Below are 25,453 nucleotides of genomic sequence, written 5' to 3' on the forward strand. Positions count from 1 at the left end.
CTTAGATTCTGGCATTTCTGGCAAAATACATTTATATTTAAAAATTGATTTGGGATTTAATGAATCGATATGACTTTATTCAAGCCGAAATCGATTTTAATCAGAAAATCGATTATCGAAAAAGGCTGAGCATTCTCAGCACCGTCCTCGATGCTGAGGAGAGTGTGAGACTCTCACTCAAGTCTGTCTCACACCAAATACTAAACACAGATTCTACAGGTAAAGTGTGAACGTCAGGCTTTCTGTCACAGAACGGTGTGTCCAGCACTCTTTCCTGATTGCCTGTCAGTCAGCCGGTTATTTTCTGTAAAAACCTTATTTAAACGGAGAAACAATTTAGCTGCACACGGGAACATCTAGCGTGTTTGGTGCCAGTTTAGCTCAGTGGGATGAGCTGGCAACCACGTGCCATGGGCCCGGGTTGGAGTCTGACCCGCGGACCTTTGCTGTCTTCCCCTCCCTCTCTCTCCCTGCTTTCCTGTCTCTCTACACTGTTACTATCAAATAAAGGCAAAAACAATAATTAAAAATCTGACACTTTTTAAGGAGTTTCCAGCATTTGTGATCCTTAATAACTTTAAAAGGACGGACAGTAACAGCTGTTAGATCATCACTGATGCTCACAGCTGGTTACAAAAGCAGGTATAGCACTGGACTGTAAAGTTACACACGGTGTGTGTGTGTGTGTGTGTGTGTGTTACCAGCTGTGTGTCTCTTCCTCCCACTATACTGAGTCCCAGTCCAGATCGACCTTTGCAGATCTCGAGCAGTGTCTCCTGACCAGGAACCACAGCACAGCAGGTTGGGTCTGAGGAGGACGAGGATCAGTTTACTCTTAGAAACATGAAGTCTGCATGTCGATCTGATTTTTCACAGTTAAATGTCTGTGTTTGTACCTCTGTGCTGATCGGGGCTGATCAGAGGAGGAGAAGCTGCCATCCGTTTACTGTGTGACTGGACGGACACACACACACACACACACACACACACACACACACACACACACACACACACACAGATCAGCACTGGAGCCCCCCAGGGGTGTGTTCTGAGCCCCCTGCTGTACTCTTTGTACACATATGACTGTGTGGCCACTACCAGCTCCACCACCATCATCAAGTTTGCTGACGACACCGTCGTGGTGGGCCTGATCTCTGATAACAACGAGACGGCCTACCTGAAGGAGATTAGGAATCTGGAGAACTGGTGCCAGAGGAACAACCTCCTTCTAAACGTCAGTAAGACAAAGGAGCTGATAGTGGACTTCAGCACTAAGCAGGAGAGGAACTACCAGACCCCCGTCATCAACGAGTGCCCAGTGGAGAGAGTGGACAGCTTCAAATACCTCGGAGTTCACATCACGCAGGACCTGTCATGGTCCTGTCACATCAACACCGTGGTGAAAAAGGCCCGACAGCGTCTCTACCACCTCAGACGCTTGAGAGACTTCCAACTGCCCTCCAAGGTGCTCAGGAACTTTTACTCGTGCACCATAGAGAGCATCCTGGCGGGAAACATCTTAACCTGGTTCGGGAACAGCACCATGCAGGACAGACGAGCTCTACAGAGGGTTGTGCGGTCAGCTGAGCGCACCATCCGCTCCGAGCTCCCTGACCTGCACTCAATCTACAGCAGGCGGTGCTGGACCAAGGCCAGGAAGATCGTGAAGGACCTCAGCCATCCCAACAACAGACTGTTCTCTCTGTTGAGGTCAGGAAAGCGATTCCGCTCCCTGAAGACCAACACAGAGAGACTGAGGAGGAGCTTCTTCCCGCAGGCGATACGGTCTCTCAATCACACCACCACACAGTACTGACCCACACATATGGTTCTTACACACATACTGGACTTTCTGGACTTTGGTTTTGCACAACACTGGTCACTATATTCTTCATTTCCGGTTAATACTTGTACAGCTGCTGTTATTGTGTATATATTTATTTATATTTAGATTTCTTCATACATTCTTATATAGTTCTATATTGTGTATTGTGTATTTTGTTGTACAGTTATTTTATTTTCAACTTTAATTTATATATTTATCTTTATCTTATTCTTCCCAGTTAAATTTACCCTTCATTCTAATTTGTGTTGTACAGTTATTTCATTTTTAACCTTAATTTATATTTTATTCCTTCCTAGTTAAATTTACCCTTTTTAATTTTTCATATTTATTTCCTTTCTTATTCATAGCCTTTTCCTTTTTTGTTTTCTTTAGGTCACGAGCAGTTGTCCAAGCATTTCACTACATATCGTACTGTGTATGACTGTGTACGTGACAAATAAAAATTTGAATTTGAATTTGAATTTGAATTTGATAGAGGCTTTTGTGTGACTGATAAGAACAAACTGAGCGAAGTGAAATAAGTCCATAATAACAGCAACCACATGATCTCATCTTTAACTTAAAGGATATGGGCGCTTCCTGTGAGGTTACCTGCTGCTCCAGTGTAGCCTGCAGCTCATTTTCTGGAGACTCTGTAGCTTTCAGCCTCTGCAGAGGAAACAGAGCACAGCGGGTCAAGGAGACACATTCATGTCCTCATTCAGTCACATTTCTGGGACATCTGGAACAAAACCCTGAGGACAAAGTTTGTAATATGAAATATGTCGTCTTGATGCATTCTCAATCATCCAGGTAAGTAAATCTCCAAAGGTTGATTCTGTTCATCTGGACGTAGCGTTTTCAGTGGGAGAAACGTTTCGTCACTCATCCAAGTGACCTGTCCAGGATGTGTACATCCTCATCATTGAAAGAGTGTCCACTGGCCTGTAGGTGTGAATAGATTGCAGAGTCCTGGCCTGAAGAGGTGGCTCTTCTGTGTTGTGCCATCCGCTTTGCCAGAGTTTGTTTGGTTTCCCTGATGTCCTGGCAATCCTCCTGGCACTTAACTGCGTACACTATGTTACTCTGTTTGTTTCGGGGGACCGGATCCTTGGGGTGGAACAATTTTTGGCACATCAATGATGAGGATGTACACATCCTTGACAGGGAGGAACGCTGGTTTGAGCGCGGAGTCAAGGAGGCCATTTACGTGAAAAGGGAAAGACCATCTCTGAATCGAGGAGGGGGCCTAAGGGTACATCTTTCGCCATCGTACAATGCTGTGATTGCAGCCATTCCCCAACTCTCTGTGAATGGTACTCACGGCCATGGTTGTTGGTCAATGGTCATGAGAATTTGCATAATCATGATGAAGGAACTGACCTCCCAGCCTACTGTTCCTCCAGTGGGCTGGTTTCAGTTATTATGCAAATGTACTGTTTATAAGATTTGGGAAACCTGCAGTCAGCTGAGACTGAAGAAGTCTCCCACTGAAAACGTTACGTCCAGATGAACAGAATCAACTTTTGGAGATATGAAATATGTCCCAATAAAATCACTCTTCTGGCTGTTTTCACTTTCTTGGATTTTGGAGACCTGCAGATCTAAGGGTATGTTTTACACCTTATTTCATCCGTCACTCATAATTGTTGATGAGATTCATACACAGGAAAAGTTGACGATGGTCAGGAGTAAAAAGAAGACAACAGTTCCAAAATTGGAAAAGTTCACATGAAGTCTGGTCTGTTTGATCAGAGAATGTCAGTATTAAGGTTCCCAAGGGTGAACATTACCATAATAATCTGAACAATTACACCCTGGGGGCGGAGTCTGATGGCTGTGTACCTTTCTGAAAGTGTTGGCCTCTCTCAGACTCTCGGGGACGCTGTTCCTGCTCCTGCTGTTCTGCTCGGCTTCGTCGCTTGGCTCGTCCTGTTAAGCAGACCTCAGATCAGCTCACACTTACAACTCGTTCCCACGTTTCCGTTTCAGATTCAGCTTCACACTCACCGGCGCATCCGACAGCGGGTGGAGCGTCAAGCCGTCGGGGGGGCAGGGCCCGTCAGAGGGGGTGGATCCACTGAGCAGGGTGGGCGAGATACACTGACATACAAACACAAAGAATGAACTTCGGTGCTCGTCTCAAACAAGCAGACGCCACTTTCTTCTCTGTGGAGGTCAAAGCTGAACGTTGTTGTGTTCTGAGCGCGGTCACACAGCTGATGGACTTCCACATAAACAATCAATAACCGACTGTTTCGCGACCCTAAACTTTAAATATGAATAGTTTCTCTTCTTTGTGCAAACACTGAAGGCTCATCCGTCTGTGAAACACTAACATCTTCACAAAGGACAGGAAACATTACCTGAAAACTTTTACCTACACCTCCTGCAAATTCTCACAGGTGAACTTTTTCATCAAGACGACCAAATAAATCAGATCAAAACATTTTACACACAGCAGTCTGAACATTTTGAGGATTAAACCACGGTCATTAAAGAGAACTCCATCCTGCCATTACTCACACTTACATGGACGTTTGGCTAAATGATCTCACGGTGACCTTCACCTGCTTCCTCTGGTCTGTTTCAACTTTGACGACAAACCTTTTTATTCTTTTCACACTATCTGGCTGGCATCATATAGGTTTACACCACAAAATGTCAGCTGTATTGCGGCTTGATGATGACGTGAAGACGTCATGAAAGTGACCAAGCACTGACAAGGTAGCAGTGTATATATATTTTTCTCAAAAAGGCGACATTAACGAGTCTGTAATCACTCAGCCTGACACAGTGACATTACAACAGACAAAAATACTGCTTCATTCAACAAAAGGATTTTAAATGCAGCACCTGATATTTATACCAGGACAAGTGTCACTGCTCAAAACTGGAGAGCACATATCCAAAGGTATGGGGACAGAGAAGCTGTATCCCGTGTGTGTGTGTGTGTGTGTGTGTGTTCGTTTACCTCAGGGCTGGCTGGGCTGAGAGAGGGTGGTGGAGGGGGAGAGGGGAAGGGAGGGACGGCCATCTGGTTTATTGCATCGTCGTTTCTGCAGAGACACAGAGAATAACGAGTTTTTCACTTCAGTTTGAACAGACTGCTACACACACGCCCACACCTGTACTGTATTTGATCTCTCCTTTATCTGTGACACTCTGCCCTTTGTTCATGTGAAGCATTCATGTCTAATTACTGACTCTGTGGTAGAAGAATTTGTGGAATTGTTTTATAATATCGTGTAAATATAATCCCTTAGGATAGGGTGAGAAGTTCAGCCATTCGGGAGGGGCTCAGAGTAAAGCTGCTGCTCCTCCACATCGAAAGGACCCAGTTGAGGTGGTTCAAGCATCTGACGAGGACGCCTCCTGGGCAAGGTTTTCTGGCCATGTCCCACTGGGAGGAGGCCCCGGGGCAGACCCAGGGCAGACCCAGGGCATGCTGGAGAGATATCTCTCAGCTGGCCTGGGAACGCCTTGGTGTTCCCCCGGATAAACTGGAGGAGGTGGCTGGGGAGAGGGAGGTCTGGGCTTCTCTGCTTGGGCTGCTGCCCCCACGACCCCGGCCCCGGATAAGCCGAAGAAATGGATGGATGGATGGATGGATGGAGGGTTTTATAATAATCTACCTGAAACTGATGATGCATGTGGCATCCTTCAATTTGCAATGTCTAAAAATTCTAGATAAAGTGGATCCTCTCAAAATCAGAAAGGCAGCACTGTAAAATCCCCGCCCTGGATCACAGAAGCTATCCGCAGCTTTAGGCAAATCTGCCGTTAAACTGAGCGCCTGTGGAAAGCCACAAAACTTGAGGTTCATAAGCTCCACTTAAAAGAGCTATTATCCACCTTTAACAACATAGTGAAAGATGTGAGAGCCACTTATTTCTCTAAACTACTTGCAGTAAGAAAAAGAAATCCTAAGGTTCTTTCGATACAGTCAATAGCATCATCTCTCCTCCAACTCCATGTATACCAGTCTTCTCAGATATGGATTGCAATGCCTTTTTAAGATTTTTCCAAGATAAGATTAGTGGCCTAAGAGGAAATATAACTCCCTTAGATAGCCCCTTCAACTGTGATCTCCCACATCCCATAATTATGGAGTCTTTTCACTCAGTTTCTTTAAAAGATCCATCGGAAATACTAAGTCAAATGAAACCCTCAACGAGTCCAGCTGATGTCTTACCTACTTCTCTGTTTTTGACACCATTGGGCCCTCTGTGGTCACATTGATAAACTTTTCCCTGCTGTCCGGCTCTGTCCCCAGGTGTTTTAAACAGGGGGTTATTCAACCTCTGCTGAAAAAGCCTAACCTGGATCCAACACTTCAGACAAGCTACAGACGCATCTCAAAACTTCCTTTCATTTCTAAAATATTAGAAAAAGTCTCGATAACTTTCAGTCAGGTTTTTGAAAGTTACACTCCACAGAGACAGCTCTCTTTAAAGTCACAAATGACCTTTTGATGGCCACAGACAGAGGTGTTTGCTCAGTCCTTGTTCTACTGGACCTTAGCTCAACCTTTGATCATCAGATCTTAATCCACCACTTAAATCACATGGTAGGGATATCTGGATCTGTCCTAAAATGCATCACATCATTTCTGGCAGTTAGATCACTTTTGGTTTCAGTAGGAAACCTTTGGTCAGATATAGCTGAATTTTCATGCGGGGTTCCACAAGGATTGGTTTTAAGCCCCTTGTTATTTTCATTATATATTCTGCCTTTAGGCCTTATCATTAGCAGTTTCAAAATGATTTCCTACCATCTGTATGCAGATGATATCTAATTGTATATCTCGTTTAAACCTTGGGAATTAGACAAATTATCCATCCTAATTGCAGGACAGACTGAATCTGCTCTGGAACTATGCAAAGCTTTGTGACTGTGCCATCAGATTCACCAGTCTCTCTGGCTTAAACTCATTATGTCTGTTGGTTTGGAATTTCCAGAGTGCGTCGTGGAGGTGCAGCAGAGCTGTAACAGCTGCAGAGTAGCTGCAGCTCACCTACAACTTGGACAGAGCAGTGCAGCTCTTTAAACTGCAGCAGCATGACGGTGATGCTTCACATAGCTGAGTGTCAGGGCTCAACAACAGGCTAAAGAAATCTGTGATCCCGGGAGAATCCACAGAGGAGGACAACCGGAAACAAAGCTCCACAGTCCGAGGTCCTCCTCAGCAGCTGCAGGTTTCATCTTTTTAATCTTTTTTAAGTAAAAAAAGAAATAAAAACAGACAGATGCTTCAGTTTTACTGTGAAGGCGTCTCCTTGTGTGCTCTTTCGAGTCTCACACTGCAGCATCAGCAACGGTTTCCTCTACGTTGTCATCCATCTGTCACTTTGTGCTGCTGTAGTGAACACTCCTCACTGATGACTCACTCGTTTCCTCAGCGTAGTCTGTGCAGCTCCTGGTTTCCTCACACCTCTGGGCAATCCCCACCTGGTTTCCCCCTCCAGGTGGGAGAGCCCAGTTTTGTTTTGTTTTGTTTTTTTATCCCTCCCCGGATCTTAGTTTGATCAATACATTTAGAAAAAAGGAAACACAGATTTACACAAAAATAGAAAAACACAAAACCGTGAGAACAAACTTCAGCTTCACAAACAGTAAGTTCAAACCTCATCACCCCTGCACTGCAGGGACAGCTAAGCCAGGACTTTCTCATAAAACACTGCCACCTAGTGGTGAAATCTTAAATATTGATTCATCCATTTTCTTCCACGGATCTGAAATTTGATACATTCGGATCACAGCTCTGCCACACCTGCAGAATTTGTGTGTTTATGCCTTACGCAGCAGGTATCCTCTGGCTGTCAGCATGACTGATTGTAAAATGATGTCTGATTGGATAGAAGTCAGGAAATGGGTCGCCTGCTCATTCGATCACTGAGGTCACTAAAAAGTTTGCAAAGGAGTTTCTTGTCTTGGTTGCTGGTTTCAGCTCTGATTGAATAGAACGTAGTGTTTGCTTTGGAACTGAAGGACCTGTTACAGTCAGAAAGGAGGCCAGAGAAAGCAAACGATCCAGGCCGTATTCATCTGACCCCAAAAAGGCAAAATTGTGATGATGGAAATGTTCAACTTCATGCCAGGACATCACAAACCTAAGATGATATTCAACCTTTATGTACAGTCTCGGCATACATCAACACACTGCAAAGTTCTCATGTCTCAGCTGACTCACGAATGAGAGGAACAGCAGGCTGGAACAAAGCAGAATTAAGTTTTAAACACTGACGTGTAAACAGAAAATGTAACGCTGTAATGGCAGACAGTGTGACACCATCTCTCCTCCTCCTCTTCCTCTCCTGATAGGGCCATAGCTGTAATCCAAACTTAGGCTCAGTCCACCGGGCCCGGCTGAAGCCGCATTTATTATATCTACAACTGCAGCAACAGCTTGGCGGGTAACAGAGCAGAAAACAGCAGCAACGCCCCCCAGAGAGCCGGCAGACACGAAGGAGGGCGTAGCGCCATGTGGAACAACTCCGCCGTCACTTCAAACCCTCAGAGGAGGTGTCTGAAGCTCGTTGGATTTGAGGCATCGCCATTAAATGGAGCCATCTGCATCACGGGAGCCACTAAGGTCCTCGTCCTGTTCTTATGTTCATTCTCAGAGCTCATTACTGCAGCACTCAGTCCGAGGATGCTGAACACGGCGAGAGCGCCAACGTCCTGCAGCTCTGACACGATTTAATCAGAGCCGCAGGAGGAAGGAAGAAAAAGAGAGAGAGAGCGTGAGAGAGAGAGAGCGAGAGAGAGGACCATCATAAGAGTCAAAACAGAACACTGATATGATCAGGGAATCATGGGAGGAGTCCCTTCATCTCTTCCAAACACACCACCTCCTCATCCTCTCCCTCCTCCGCCATACTGATTCATTCTAAAGACCACGTTTACCCTGAGATGCGGACGTCATTCACGCTGCAGGAAGAATAAAAGTCCTGAATGCAGCACAGAGATACAAACTCAACTGCAGGAAACAGCTTCCTTCATTTATTCAGCCAAAGAAAAATATTCACAAGGAAACATTACATTTAGTATGATGATCATAAAAACATAAAAAAGTTGCTGCGTTTTAATATTTCAAATTCAAAAAACAAAGGACGTTAAGAAACAGGAGACATAACATCATGGCCAGAATATCTGCATAGTGTTCAGAGATGAGCAATAACGCGTTACAAGTAACACGGTTACTTTTTTCAAGTAACGAGTAAAGTAAGGGATTACTATTGCAAAAAAGTAATTAGATTACTGTTACTTTCCTGTAAGCACGCTGCGTTAATGCGTTACTAAACCATGATTTTGTTTGTGAGAGTGTCTCATGACACTGACGTAAGTACGTGCAACGTTCGTGGTAACAGACATGTGCAGATCAACAATGGATAATATGGATTGCGAATATGACTATACAGCGTTTAAAGCATGGAAGTACTGACCTTACTTTGAGTATAAATCCGTAAAAAGTGAAAAAAAACATCTGCATGTGCTGTACTCTCCGTGGGAAGAAAACTTATTTCTAGAGCGTAAAAAACCCTAAACTTCTGAGCAAGTACCTCGCATGCTGCCACGGGAATGTGAAATTCACAGAGAAACCCCCCACTGACAAGACTGCTGCAGCAACGGGCAAACCGCCGCCTGCTCCACTTCTGCTAAACAGGTGAAAATAGATTTAAGAGTGACAGGACATTCATGAACTATCATGAGTACATGATAGTTCAGTGTAGACCCTTCTACTTGCTGAGAGAGCTCACACCGGTCACAATAATAGCAGTTTATGTTAGAGATGGCACGATACCACTTTTTTATGTCCGATACCGATACCGATATCATAAATTTGGATATCTGCCGATACCGATATGAATCCGATATAGTGTTTTTTAATCAACAAAACTGTTTTTAAAAATATCTTGCTGCATTTTGCAAGTCTGCAAGTTCATACTCAAGTTTAAAACAACAACTACACTAAAGCTATTCTGTTATACCTGTATACAAAAAAAATATTTCATAGTTCAGCAATACTGATCAATCTAATAAACTTAGACCTACACCATCCTCCCTATTCTGGTATTTTAAAGAGTACTTAGCGTAAATATTAAGCAACCTAACTAATAGGGTTCCAACTCCCAGCAACAACAAAAAGAAATAAATAAAAAATAAGGAACCACCCCTCACGCGCCACCTCATGATGCTTAATCGACGTAATCAACCTTAATTTGATGCAGTGTGAAAAAAAATGCACAGAAATCAATTATTTTTCAAGAAATATTAAATAGATTCAACATCTTTCTTCAACAAAATTGCAGACTGCACAGATGGTACCTTCCCAAAGGAAAAAGTACTATAGCTTACTAGGGTATATATTAGACTTAATAGTCACTATATACAGTAATTGACTTCTATTCATTTTACATCAAATTAAAACTTTAGGTGTCAGATAATTATTTATTAAAAGCTCGACATTTTAAATGAGAATAAGAAAGAAAAGTATGTCTTTGTGCCCCCTTTTCCCTGTTCATGCCCTATCGGCCCCCCTGGCTAAACTTTGCTAGATCCGCCCCTGCACAGTTACCAGCGTCAGCTACGTAGAAAAAGATCCTGGTGTAGAAAGAAATATTAAATAAATTCTAACAACAGCTTATCAAGCTTAAACGTTCTGCTGTTGTTCAGCCGCTGGTTTCCTCTTTCTGGTGCAAAGTGGGCCAAAAACAAACCAGAGAGACGGACTCGCGACAGAAAAGCCGATCAGCTGATCATTTAAGCAGTTTCACGATTGAAGTAGCAGCCGGAGAGCGAGAGGCAGTCGCTTGTTAAGCTTAACGTGGGAATGCTTTACAAACATTCAGAGATGGACTTACACACTTGCTTTACTTCTCTCGGGGATAACTTTGTCGGAGATGAAATGCCAGGTTGCTAGCGAAGCTCCACATGCTATCCAGACCACCGACAGGTCCGGCATGCCACAGCCGCTCTATCACGTGATGCATACTGCTCCGACTGCTAACGTTCTGAGGTGAGTTACGGCGTGTTGCAAGTTTTGCGAGGTGCTTTTGTGATATTTAATGGATCGGATTACATTTTTTATTTTTCTCCGATATCCGATCCAGTAATTTAGGTCAGTATCGGACCGATACCGATATGTAATATCGGATCGGTCCATCTCTAGTTTATGTGCCACCGCAAGCTAATGCTAAGTCAGCCATGGAGCTACTCCAGCGCTCCATTAATAAACAGATAACAACGCAACTGGACTGAGCTGTGATCGCGGCAGGAGATTTTAACCATGCAAACCTGAAATCTGTCCTGCCTGGATTCTTAAAAAACATGATTTTTCCCGATGAGGGAAAACAACACACTGGACCAGGTTTACACCAACATCCCAGATGCTTACAAAGCCACCCCACTGCCTCATCTCGGACTCCCTGACCATCTCTCTCTGTCCCTGATCCCTGGTTATAAACCTCTAATTCAAAGACAAAAACCATCTGTAAAAACAGTACGAGTGTGGACCGCGGATGCCACCATGGCCCTACAAGACTGTTTTAATAACACAAATTGGAGTGTATTTGCTGAAGGATCAGACTTGAAGGGCCACACATCTGCTGTACTCTCATACATCAACTTCTGTAGTGAGAGAGCACACCACCTCCACCCTCATTCTGAACGAAGGCGTCCCACAGGGGTGTGTCTTCAGTCCCCTCTTATCCTCACTTTTCACCCATGACTGTTCTTCAATCCACACCAGTAACACCGTTATAAAATTTGCTGATGACACCACCATCATAGGACTGATCGACAACAACGAATCAACCTACAGAGAGGAGGTTCAGCATCTGAAGTGATGGTGTGACAACAACAACCTGCATCTGAACACAGTCAAGACCAAGGAGACTGTAATCGACTTCAGAAGAACAAAGCGACCTGAGCACTCTACCCTCTACATTGATGGGGAGGAGGTAGAAAGGGTAGAGAGCCTTAAGTTTCTCGGAGTCCACATCTCGGCTGACCAGGACCAGGTGGGGAAAGCACAACAAAGGCTGTACTTTCTCAGGAAACTGCGTCAGGCCCAATTACCCTAGAGACTGCTAGTAAACTTCTACCGCTCCACCATTGAGAGCCTTCTGACTTACTGCTGCACACTCTGAGGACAAGAGGAAACTGCAGCGGAGGTAGGGTAGCCTGTTTGTCTTTGACCTGATGGACCTGAGGGCAGCAGAGCGGGCAATTGGCATCTCACTAACCCCCCACAGAGACATTTATACTGGCAGACTTCAGAAGAAAGCCAGCATCATCATCCAAGACCCCTTGCACCCTGGACACTCACTCCCCCCCTCCTTCCTTCTGGTAAACGCTACAGGTCCATCAGGTCAAAGACAAACAGGCTACCCTACCTCCACCCTGATTGGACGACAACTGCACTCATGGGCATTACATTTTATTTATACATCGTATCTCTATAACCGTATTATTATAGTAGCAACTGCATCCCCCCCCCCCCCCACACACACACTCTCAATGTGCAATATCACTGATCACACACTGCACCTCACAAAGCACCTGCTCCTCAGATGGCATGTATGTGTATGTATATATACGCAAGCGTGTATGTGGAAATATGTGTGCGTATGTACGTACACATACATATATGCATGTATATATACATATATGTATGTATGTATGTATGTATGTATGGGTGCATCTGTATGTATGCAGGTGTATGAATAAGTTGTACATATCTTTCTTGTGTAAATGTAAATCTGTGTTATTATGTAAATACTAGAGATGGCACGATACCACTTTTTTATGTCCGATACCGATATCATAAATTTGGATATCTGCCGATACAGATATGAATCCGATATAGTGTTTTTTAATCAACAAAACTGTTTTTTTTTAATATCTTGCTGCTTTTTGTATAAGTTCATACTCAAGTTTAAAACAACAACTACACTAAAGCTATTCTGTTATACCTATATGCAAAAAAAAAAAAATTTCATAGTTCAGCAATACTGATCAATCTAATAAACTTAAACCTACACCATCCTCCCTATTCTGGTATTTTAAAGAGTACTTAGCATATATATTAAGCAACCTAACTAATAGGGTTCCAACTCCCAGCAACAACAAAAATAAATAAATAAAAAATAGGGAACCACCCCTCACGCTCCACCTCATGATGCTTAATCGACGTAATCAACCTTAATTTGATGCAGTGTGAAAAAAAAAAAATGCACAGAAATCAATTATTTTTCAAGAAATATTAAATAGATTCAACATCTTTCTTCAACAAAATTGCAGACTGCACAGATGGTACCTTCCCAAAGGAAAAAGTACTATAGCTTATTAGGGTATATATATTAGACTTAATAGTCACTATATACAGTAATTGACTTCTATTCATTTTGCATCAAATTAAAACTTTGGGTGTAAGATTCGGATAATTATTTATTAAAAGCTAGACATTTTAAATGAGAATAAGACAGAAAAGTATGTCTTTGTGTCCCCTTTTCCCTGTTAATGCCCTATCGGCCCCCCTGGCTAAACTTTGCTAGATCCGCCCCTGCACAGTTACCAGCCGTCAGCTACGTAGAAAAAGATCCTCGAGTAGAAAGTAATAATAAATAAATTCTAACAACAGCTGATCAAGCTTAAACGTGCTGCTGTTGTTCAGCCGCTGGTTTCCTCTTTCTGGTGCAAAGTGGGCCAAAAACAAACCAGAGAGACGGACTCGCGACAGAAAAGCCGATCAGCTGATCATTAAGCAGTTTCATGATTGAAGTAGCAGCGAGAAGAGGCAGTCGCTCCATATATCGCTTGTTAAGCTTAACGTGGGAATGCTTTACAAACATTCAGAGATGGACTTACACACTTGCTTTACTTCTCTCTGGGATAACTTTGTCGGAGATGAAATGCCGGGTTGCTAGCGAAGCTCCACATGCTATCCAGACCGCCGACAGGTCCCGCATGCCACAGCCGCTCTATCACGTGATGCATATTGCTCCGACGTGCTAACGTTCTGAGGTGAGTTACGGCGTGTTGCAAGTTTTGTGAGGTGCTTTCGTGATATTTAATGGATCGGATTACATTTTTTATTTTTCTCCGATATCCGATCCAGTAATTTAGGTCAGTATCGGACCGATACCGATACGTAATATCGGATCGGTCCATCTCTAGTAAATACTTACTTACACTATTGTGTATTTCACACGGAGAGATGCCAAACTGCCTTTCATTGTTCTTGTAACAGTGACAATAAAGAGCTATTCTATTCTATTCCTTATTGGAGAAGTAATCAGTAATTAGTTACTAATTACTTTTTTGAAGTAACTTGACCAACACTGGTAGTGTTACAGATATCTGTGAGTCAGCGCAGACCAGCATTTGTTACAGCTTCAGTCAGGTTTATCTGTTATGCTGCATTCGTCTTACACCAGCAGAAGAGAAGACTAACACTGACACAAACACTAAGTTGGAAACATCATCAGACTTCCTCTCAACAGTTTTGTGAATAATTACAAAAATAAAACAATGCAATGCTGCTAAATCAGGTGAAACGTATCAGTCAGGTTTCTGACGTCAGACGTCTCTGATGTCAGAAATCAATGATTCGATCAGGTCTCGTTAAACCTGTGAAGTCTGCGGGTTTTGATTGACCATCAGTCACACGTTTCCATCACTGTCTCAGGCCAACACTACAGCTGTCAGGAAGTGACAGACACCGGCGCCGGTGGATTGATGAGGACATCACAGACACATCAAAGTCAGCTGATTGTTGGTTGCTGCTTCCCCGGCTCAGTGAGCACTGATCTCCTGTTTTCCCTGTGATTTACTTGTTTCCATGCCGACACTGGGGTGCAGTGAACGACCAATCAGATGGGGTAAAGGAGATCTTTAGCAGTCTCACACTTCAGACTGACACCTTCATCCACCTCATATTGACCTGCTTTCTTTAATAAAAAGAAAATCAATTAAATAACTTTGAGATGCTCAGCAGTGAAATCTTAACTAAACATCAACCTGGTGGTTTGACCCCATCTAAATGATCAGTATGAGCAGCTTAATATTTCCTGTTTTTCTGCTACAGTTTCATGCAGAATTAGCCCCGTTATTAAAGTATGTTGCAGGGTGAGGCCCCATGAGACGCTTGCTTAGCTCCGATGTTTGTCTTGTGAGTCTGTGTGATAAATCTGCCAATCATATAACAGTCAGGAAGTCTTAAAAGCAACATGATGTAGAAACCATGTAAACGTGATCTCATACAGAGAAAAACATCCGGAAGAGAAAATCCGCTGATCTACTGCAGCTCCCTCTCAGGAGGTCAGAGCTGCTTTGACCTGGTGGGCTGGTATGAGGCTATGGTGGTGTTGAAAGTGGGTTGGGATGAAGCTGCAGGGACACTGGGAGTGGGTTAGGATAATTCTGTGAGGATGTGAGAGCAGGTTGGGATGAAGCTGTGGGGATGCTGGGAGTGGGCTGGGAAGAAGCTGTGTGGACATGGCAGTGAGCTGGGATGCTGGGAGTGGTTGGAAGGAAGCTATGGGGGATGCTGGGAGTGGGCTGAGGTGTTGCTGTGGGGACGCTGGGTGTGGGCTGGGATTAAGCTGTGGGGATGCTGGGAGTGGGCTGAGGTGTAGCTGTGGGGACGCTGGGTTTGGGGCTGGTATGAAGCAGTGGGAACAATGAGAGTGGGTTGGGATGTGAGCAGTCAATGATCTGCGACTTTTGTCGTTCTGCGAATATCAAATCAAAGAGTGCATGAGAGCCTTACTCACAGATATACCCGCTAATCAGTAACCTCCAATCAAAATCTTCAAATTTCTCTCACCAAACCTGGAGAGAGGTACGGCCTGAAGCTCAGAGAAGGATTTCAACTTAAGTGTCTCTCATTCTGCTGTTTCTCTGATGGCTGAATTTAACTGATGAGTTAAATTAGAAGAGAACAGTGAGGACTTCATTCTTCACCTCTGCCTCTGACATCCTGTCGAAATGAGGGCTGCAGACAAAAAGTTGAATCCTATTTTTCCTTTTATCAAAGCTAACGTCTGCTTTTCACACTTCAAACATGAACAATCTGTGCTGATTAAAGTCTGAGCACATTCACCTGAAACCATCTCCTCCCTTTCATCTCTCCTGTGCTGATAATTTGATCCACTTACAGCTCCGTCACGTCCCATATCAGGTGAAACTGAGTGACAATGTGGATAAACTCTCCTCAGAAAGAGGAGGATAAGCGCGATGGTCTTCATCCTGTCAGGCTGAGGGTTTAAATCTGCGTGACGGAGTGCTAACCCGGCCCCATGAGCCAGGCTTTGGACTTAAACACACCCGCTTGCTTCAAAGCTGCTAATCACAAAAGATCATTTATGGATCTGCAGAGGAAGGAGGAGGAGGAACGAGGAGTATAATCTGCCCATCTCCTCCCTGGATCGTAAATGACTCCTCAGTGAGTGTGAAGGAGGCGTTTCACCGTCCCTGCTGTGGTAAAGCCTGAGCTCTGGGATGCTTTGAGCTTCATCTCCACAGCCTGGGAGTCATCCTCCACATCAGGAAGCAGCTTTTATTTTGAAGGGAATGCAGCTGTGTTTTCCTCAGACTCAGCTGAGCATGCTCAGTATGCATCAGCTGATGATGTGCTGCAGAGAATGCAGTGACAGGAAACAGAAACAGCTTGTTCTTCATGAGTTTCCTGCACAGACCTTCTCACTGACGCACAAGGTTATATTTTTGTGGATGAACGACAGCATCAGAGAATAACTATGATATTATTCACAATCAAGACACACAGCAATAGAACACGCTATACAGGATAAAAAAGGGGGCGGAGTCAGGAAGTGTTTAGGTCAGGAAACCGGGCAAAGGGTCTGATGCAGCTCACCAGACGGCTTTGCAAAGAAGTCTTTATTAATAATAATAATTCTTTAATAATTTTTAACAACTTAATGCACAAATATTGCTTTAATTATTTTAAAATGAAATATTATTACTGATATTTATTATTACTGTTTGTTTCAGCTGCTGTGAGATCAAATATTATTTAACTTAATTATATGAAATTTTAATTTTTTGTTTTTTGTTTTTTTATTGCTGTAACAGGAGGAAGAGACCACAGCTTGCTGAATCAGACACTGAAAGGTTTATTTGTAAAATGACTTTTTTTGTTGACTGAATAAAAATGTTACTTATTAGTGTTATTAAACTAACACTGGTAGCAGCACCAGTGTTAGTTTAATAACCAAAAGGTTCCATAACGCAGCAGGCCACTGTGTATGGAACCTTTTTTAAATGCTCAGACTTTCCCACCATGCACTGCAGTCCTACCTGAGCAGGATGAGCTTCACCTTGGAGGTGGCACTCTTAATGATGGCTGAGGCGTTCTGGTGGCTCCGCCCATAAAGAATCTGGTTGTTAATCTGAAATGCAGACAGAGGGGTGGAGACGAGTTACCTGATGTCCACAGGTGCTGAAAGTGAGGGAGGGTTATTACTTCCTGAATACAAACAGACAGACAACAACAGTAGTAAATGTGTCCTCAGAGCGGCAGACCGCTGAAAGGTCCCCGAGAACTACAAGAAACAAAATGTTATATCAATACACACACACACACACACACACACACACACACACACACACACACACACCAGATCGACCTGAGAGCTGCACCCAAGTGTTTTCTCTTCAGTCTGATGCATCTGCTCGTCTGCAGGTAGAAGAGCCACCTGCATGAGGCTTTGACATAATTGACAAAAACAAATTTATAAAAAAAAAAAAAAAGGATGGCCCAGATGTTGCAGATGTTGCACCAAATTCCTCACACATGATTAAAGTCATCTCTCATGAACGCCATGCTTTCACTCTCACTGTGGTTGATGTAATTTATGTAAAATGATAATCTGGACTCTTCTCACCTCCAGAAGCTCATCTCCAATCTGAATGCGCCCATCGCGGGCAGCCGGCCCCCCGGGATGGAGCCCGACCACGAAGATGCTGACGCGGGAGCGATCCCTGTTCCCCGCCAGGCTGAGGCCCAAACCCTGCCGTTCCTTCTCCAGCTCCACGCATAGCAGCTCCCCTCGCAGGTCTCCATAACGCTCACACCACCGCTCTGCAGCCCAGGGAAGAGGAGGAGAACCAGGAGAGGAGAACAACCAACATGAGAAATTATACACCTCTCACAAAAACACTTTTTAATCAGAGCACATCATCAAGTCACTTAAATTCCTGGATATTGATCTGATCAGGTAAGGATCAGAGGGGGGTGCAATAGAGGGGCAACAATGAGACGACCCCAAACCAGGAATGTTTTTAATTTTCCCCTCCTCGTCTTTTATGACTGCATTTGGCTAAGATCAGTGTCACTGCTGGTAGCATGAGGTAATACCAGGACCCTACAGAGGTTGCACAGGTAGTTCAACTCCTCCAACGTGGAACATCAATACGTGCCACTGCCAGAAGGTTTGCTGTCTCCCAGCACAGTCTCAGGAACATGGAAGAGATTCCAGGAGAGCCGGACAGGGCCGTAGAAGGCCTTAACCCATCAGCAATACCGGAATCTGATCCTCTGTGCAAGGAGGGAGAGGACGAGCACTGGAAGGGCTACAAAAGGATCTCCAGCAGGTCGCTGGAGTGAACGTCTCTGAACAAGCAACCAGACACAGGCTTCATGAGGGTGGCCTGAGGGCCCGATGCCTTCTAGTGCGCTCACTGCACGGCACCGTGGACCTGACTGACATTTGTCATAGAATGCCCTGTGCTGTTCACAGATGAGAGCAGGTTCACCCTGAGCACATGTGATAGACGTGAAAGGGTCTGTAGAAGCTGTGGAGAACGTTATGCTGGTCTGGGGAGGCTTATCCATGGAGAGACACATAGACCTCTGCAGGTGAGGCAACAGCACCCTGACTGTCATCAGGTATGAGGATGAAATCCTTGGATGCACTCTCAGACCCTACGCTGGTGCATAATCTTTTTGAGCAGTTATATAAATGTGCCAAGTTAAAAGACAAAGAGTCCGAGCACTGATAGAGGTTTATGGCTGTATTTGTTGGGATTCCCAGGAAGCCACTTACATGTGAAAAATAATGCCTCAAATTCACTCAGTGATCAGGAGCCCGGTTTTCGGATTGGCTCATAGACAGGGAGGAGGAGATAAAATTAAAAGCATGAAGGGGGAGGTGAAGAGGAGAAAAATGTGAAAGAAAGTGAATAAGAAATCCAAAACACAAGAGCAGAAGGGGAGGAGAGAAGAAAGAAGAACAAAGAGGAGCATTTAAGATGTGAAGGAGAAGAGTAACGAGGTGAGGAGGTAATTATGAAACAGAGAGGAGGGAGGATGAGACGAGGAGAAAAGCAGAGACAAATCTGGTGTCAAACAAAAATCAGTTTAATGATCTGTGAAAGAAACAACAAACGGCGAGGGTGAGGAAACCTGCAGCTGAGACTAAACTCCTCCACTGTCAGCAAACGTGCCTTTAATTATTGCTCTTCGTACTTACTGACCTTTCCAGAATCAGTGGCCGCTTTGAAGATGTGAAGGGTTTTGTGTTTTTGGATTTAAAGGTCACTGCAGTTATCAGAGATAAACTGAAAACCAGTAAATCACTTCAAACTGGAGAATAACTGAAACCAGACTTGATTTCCAGGAGACATTCGACAAATTTTACATTTCAAATGTCACGTTCACCGAGTCTGCTGAGACAGCAAACCATCAGCGGCTTCCTGTGACACCAAAGAAAACGTAAAACATCTGCAGTTAAAACGTGACGTTTTTCTTTAGTTTTTACATGGAAGCACAAAACTGAAGACATTAAAACTAATTGTACAAGCTGCAAAGGGAGGTGACACTGAAGGAGAGACTGTCCAGGTTCAAATCATCAGAAAAGTTCATTCTAATTAGCTTCAGCGCAAAGAAGAGGAGGGAGGTGAGGATGAGGAGCCATGAGATGATGACGATGACAGCATTAAAGAGTGCAGACCGATGCCGTCTGCTCACAGGATCATTCAAAGAACATGACCGTCAGCTGTGCTGATGATCAGGCACTTTAGCTGAACCAGAGTCTGAAGAAACTGGTACGATCATTCACAAAATGCATTTTGGGTAAACTTTCAGAACTGGTTAAAGCAGGTGAAAGGTCATGCTTTACCTCAGCATTGACCTGAGAACAGTTTAACGTGCCGGGCTGCAGCCTGCTCCTGTTATAACACACGACAGGTGAGTTTAGTTGGTGTTTTGGTTCAGCCTGCCTCAGTTTGCTGCGAGCAGCCAGAGACACTGCGTATAAAGTTTGATTCACAGCCGAGCAAACCCGGTGAGGTCACGACCGCGTTGGTACTTACCGAAGCCACGCTGCCATGCCACGAAGGCAGAGAGTGCAGTATTTGTAATTTAATACATTTAAAATGATGATGTAAATGGGCCTCTGTCAGCATCAGAACCATGATCAGTGTCAGACTCGGAGATCAGTCCTGCAGCACTTTTTGTTTCCTTTTGTTTGCTCAGGTTCAAGCACCAAAACCTGCTTGTTGAGGGGGCAGGAGGTCAGACCCGTCCTGTGTTTGTGGCTCTGGGGCCCGAGGCAGCAGAAATTCTCTGAGACATGCCTGGAAACAAGTTGAGCGCTTGTTTTTAATCATCATGTTGCTGTCAGAGCACTTTCTGAGGAAAACAAGCTGCCACAAACGCCTCCTTTCCTCTGTGGCATCGACTCAAACGACCAGGTCAGATAAGATCTGATCGGAAGAAGCTGTCACACACTCAGCTACAAACGACTTAACACAACGCCATGAAGCTAAGCACGTCGAGAATCATAGGAAATATCTGAGATGGCAAACAGCCACCCCAAAATATCGTCCACAGCTGAATCACATTCATACATGGACCCGAGAAGAGCCCGCTCTCATCACTAGCTCCTCACACGCCACCTCAGGTACCTGAGGTCACTGCAGCTCCTCTGACATCCAGCAGAGGCAACAGTGAGTCAGGCTCCACAGACCTGATGTTAAAATGTCACAGCAGAAACAAACATGTTTACAGCCTGATACACAAATTGTGTGGTTTGGTATTAGGGGCGTGGCCTTTGCGAGTGACGGGTGGATGGTGACACAGGTAACTGTAGCTGCTACCTGTCTGCTAGCTTCACCTGAACGGGACCTCTGCACTGTGTTTGTGATTTTGGAGCTTTGTGAGCACCCCATCCTCTCACACAAATATGGTCACAGCCAAAATGCTAAAGCAGAGCGTCTGAATGTCCATCTTCTATTTACAGTCTATAGTTGCACACAGACTTTCCCTGCAGCGTTTCCATAAAACACTAAATATAAAAAGAACTTTGCATTTGTCTGTGTGAAGCTGGAAAACAAAAATATCTACAGAAAACACACTACCATGCTATTAAAATCTCACACATACACACGCAAACACAGTTTAATCAAAGGCTAACAGTTTTCAGACGGGAGGCAGGTGTGTGTGTGTATTTAATGAGCTATTAATAGCTTTAATGTGACAGGTAACTGCAGGTGTTAATGCCTCTCGGGGTGAGGAGAGGTGGCTGAAGGACGGAGCGCCTCCATCACCGGCTGCTGCTCTGATGATGGAGGCGTGTCAGGAAGAGGAGCAGGCGCACCTTTTATTGTGTGTTTAATGTGAATTAAATTGTTGGGAGTGCTTCTCTTTGTCAGGATGACAGGATGTCTTGTTAAGCTCTCCTTCAGGAGGCTCAATGTGTTCAGCTGCCAGAAATCTATTAAAAATACATAAGGAGCTAAACTGCTGCCCTACGCCCGCAGCACAGAAACCACCAAATTAATTAACCACTTCCACTCCGCTGCTCTGGCCACTCATTTGAAATGGTTTATCAAAGCAGCAGAATGCAGCTCAGAGTTTGGTGTTCAGACTCAGTTCATGGACTGCAGGTGCGTGGTGGTGGACGATGGGACAGCAGCTACGTGTCACAGACAGGACATTATCCAGATGATTAAATAGACTCAGAACCCTGACGGTGAGTTTGGGCTCCGCCTCATTTATGGTGGAAAGATTTTGCAGCAAAAATTGTCCAAAAGGTATAAAAGATTGAATCAAGTTCAGAAACCCAGCAGGTCAGCCTACTTAGCTGCTGCACATCTCCATTCCACTTTGCAACCCACCTTCACCCAGTGCCTCCTCTCATCACTGTCATATCTGTTATGGATGAGGCTCCACCCTCCTGCTGAGGTCACAGAAAAGTCAGTCTGCAGCTTTTAAACAACCAGCAAGAGAAAAATATCAGTTTTTAGTCTTTTCTTCATTATAAATTAAAGTAAAACAGTTTCTCACACTTCAGTGTTTTTAAAGAAGCTAGTTTTAGGCAGATGGAGTGGTTACCCAACATTTCAAAATATATCACACAGGTATTCAGATCTCCTTCTTCGGGTTTGGGAAAGAGTCGTCCATGAGTAATTGGGAGGAGCAGAGGCAGAATGCGGTGCTGCCCTCACCCATGGTTATTCGCTTTGGGTAAGGAAAGAAAGAACGAGGCATGGACTACAAGAAGCTCAGCTGCTTCTTCGTACTGAGCAGAGCCAGCATCATGGCACCCTTCGGGGAGGAGGACTGGGAGGAGATAGACTGCGAAGTCATTGGAGAGATTTTATATCTCATCTGGGCTGAAAGCAGCTGAGGATCCCTCAGGAGGAGGCCAAGCACACTTTCAGGAAAAATCCATGTGGAATATGACACCATTCCCACCTCAGCTTCGGATAAAAACAAGAGGATGGGCAGGTGGGTGAATGTGACCTGCCGAAGTGGTCATCATTACTTCTACTGGAAAGTGAGCAGGAAGTTTATGCAGACCCTAAACTGCAGGTCATAAAAGCTTAAATGTAGATTTAAGGGTTTGTGTGCACACACACACACACACACACACACACACACACACACACACACACACACACACTCCAAGCCAAAAAACACACTGTGACTACAGGGGGCGCTGCAAAGACGGCGCACATGCATATCAATATATCAATGCAGCACACAGGCTGCCTTCAGCGTGATGGCACCAAGCACCGACTGTCACATAGGGCTGCTCGATTATGGCAAAAATGATAATCACGATTATTTTCACTGAAATTGAGATCTCGATTATTTGGCGATTTTTATTTAACAATAACAATGTATTGAATAATGACTTTAAAGATTGTCAAAAAATAATATAAAATAGTGTGCAAATACTGATAACAGTGCAAATGTTTGCAATATAAAAAATAAATGAAAAATGTAAACATCTATGTTTAGCAAACTTTGCTACGGTGTTGCTCTGTGGTGCAGCTACAACACCGTAGCAAAGTTTACACACTATGTCTACTTGATCCACGTCTGACTCCGTGAACCATAATGTTTCCACACCACTGAAGTTTTTTTTTTACCTCTCTTTTCAACCAACGGCAGTCACTCTCCTCTCCAAATAACTTCTGCTTAGCTTTCCGAGCTTCCCTCGGGTCCTCTTAATCAGCGGTCCCCAACCCCCGGGCCTCGGACCGGTACCGGTCCGTGAGTCGTTTGGTACCGGGCCGCGAGAGTTGAGGCTCAGGTGTGAAATGTATAGTTTTCAGGGTTTTTAAATCGGTTTTCAGCGTTATTTTGTTATCGTTTTTATCGTTTACTCGGTTTTCCTTGGTCTTTTCACGTGTGTTATGAATAAATTTTATTTTTTTCGGTACCGGTACTAGTTTTATTTTGTTGTATTTATCCGCGACACCTTAAAGGCCCTTAAAGGCCGGTCCATGAAAATATTGTCGGGCATAAACCGGTCCGTGGCGCAAAAAAGGTTGGAGACCGCTGCTCTTAATTGTTGTGACACATGTTCGAAATGCAGAGAGGTGCGCTCGATTTGCCACACGGAGCAGCGCGAGAGTAAAGCACAAGGGAGGGGCTAATAATCGGCTCAGTCATTTTTAATGATCGTTGAAAGCCCAGATCGTAATCGAGATTAAAATTCGATTAATTGAGCAGCCCTACTGTCACACACTGATGAACACTGTCGCTCTAGCCTGCAGCAGGTTCTCTCTCTCTCTCTCTCTCTCTCTCTCACACACAGCAGGATGGTGGCGTTCCCCTCAGTGTGGTATTCCACTTCATGAATGTTGCTCCAGTTTGTCTCTATCACTTTTCTTCAGAGCCTGCAACCTGGTTTTATTGGGTCCATGAGACCTGATTTTTGCCCCATTTTTTTAAACTTTTCATTCCGCCCTTCCTCTAACACTCTGTAGTCCTCAAGGACAGTTTAGTCCAGTTTAACGGCAGCAGTGGCTCAGGGACCGCCCCCCGATGATCCACATTACCATTCCTCTACAGCACTGTGGTCCAGTTTGTCTGCAGTGACCACACACACACACACACACACACACACACACACACACCAGTGACAACCTGTCACACAAAATCCTGCGTGACGGGGTGTCAGATTCAAAATCTGAATCTGTGTGTGCTTCTAGCAAGGTGACATGTCACAGTAAATCAGTGCACACACACATTCTGAATTTGGTATCCCTTTACTGTGTGTGTGTGTCTGCTGTTTGGTTCAAATATTTCACATCATCCGTAAAACTAAAACCCAGCAGGCACACGACAGGACCTGACGCTGCTGAACAGACACGTGAGCCGAAGTAACAGGAAGACTTTGGTGTGATGACACAAGCCAACATTCGTGATACAGAAAAAACAGGCGTGCAGCAGCTGGATGATGAGAATGGAAATGCAGATGTGTGTGTGACCTTTGACTGAAAGAACAGTGGCTACTCTCAGCGCTGGAACAGTAGGAGAACATGTTGTCATACCGGCACGAGATAAATGCCTGAAAGATTTCAGCCCTATCCTGTAATCAAAAGCGAACATGTGACCATTTCAGTCCAGCCCAGTCTTAAAAGGAGTTTCCAACAATAAGATAAAATGCTGAGGAATATCAGGAAAAGGCAGAAGTGAGTGTGTCTGCTGCTGCATATCACACAGTAAAGGCTCATGTGGATACATTTGTAATGTGTTACCTTGGCTCGCTCAAAGGTAAGTCAGTGTGGCACTGTGCCCATGCACACCACTCTCAGCCCACACGCTTCAATCAGGGGAGAATAACAAGACATGCACAACATTTATCCATCTTTACTTTAGTGCACAAACGTGAGTCCATAATAAAACCTGCAGGGAGGACAGCAAAGTGAACAGTGAAGCTCTACCACGTCAGAAATCCACTTCCTTCGGGTATTGGTTCGTTAATATCACAGATAGAAATGTGTCCGAAAACAGATCAAATGTAAATTATGCACATCTGAAGGTGTTACTGATGTCTGCATTTCACAGTAATCACGCCCAGGTGTTACAGGCACCCAAAGGAGCCCATCAAGACCCTGAGCTCCAATCCTCACAGCATCGCAGGTCGGCCACACCTTATTCCTCTCATTAGATTACTGTAACGCTTTGTATTTGTGCCTAAATGATGCAGCATTTTCCCGCCTACAGTAACAGTGCTCACAGTCTCAGAGTCACACCAGCCTGTTGCAGCACCAACTCAGTGCTGCACCCTGAGAGCCATCACAGCTCCATCCACACCTGAAAGCCTTTTAGAGCCAACCTGTACAACATTACGTCCTGTC

At 44.4% G+C, this 25,453-nt stretch overlaps 1 protein-coding gene across 9 annotated transcripts in view; it reads right to left on the minus strand.

The window, feature by feature from the left end:
* The window catches only part of patj (PATJ crumbs cell polarity complex component), a 92,093-nt gene that overhangs the window by 7,446 nt on the left and 59,194 nt on the right, over window positions 1-25,453 (minus strand). For all 9 annotated transcript variants that reach the window (XM_085398106.1, XM_085398104.1, XM_085398110.1 and 6 more), the window contains 8 exons: window positions 17,740-17,936; window positions 17,153-17,244; window positions 4,800-4,884; window positions 3,836-3,928; window positions 3,671-3,757; window positions 2,438-2,494; window positions 897-954; window positions 702-808 (listed from right to left, as the gene is read on the minus strand). In XM_085398106.1, the coding sequence (XP_085254232.1) occupies window positions 702-808; window positions 897-954; window positions 2,438-2,494; window positions 3,671-3,757; window positions 3,836-3,928; window positions 4,800-4,884; window positions 17,153-17,244; window positions 17,740-17,936 (776 nt within the window). The remainder of the gene's footprint in view (window positions 1-701; window positions 809-896; window positions 955-2,437; window positions 2,495-3,670; window positions 3,758-3,835; window positions 3,929-4,799; window positions 4,885-17,152; window positions 17,245-17,739; window positions 17,937-25,453) is intronic.

Source organism: Rhamphochromis longiceps, linkage group LG23, assembly GCF_057381845.1.
Source record: "Rhamphochromis longiceps isolate RC_006_pf linkage group LG23, R_longiceps_female_GT1.1, whole genome shotgun sequence".
NCBI classification, from domain to species: Eukaryota; Metazoa; Chordata; class Actinopteri; order Cichliformes; family Cichlidae; genus Rhamphochromis; species Rhamphochromis longiceps.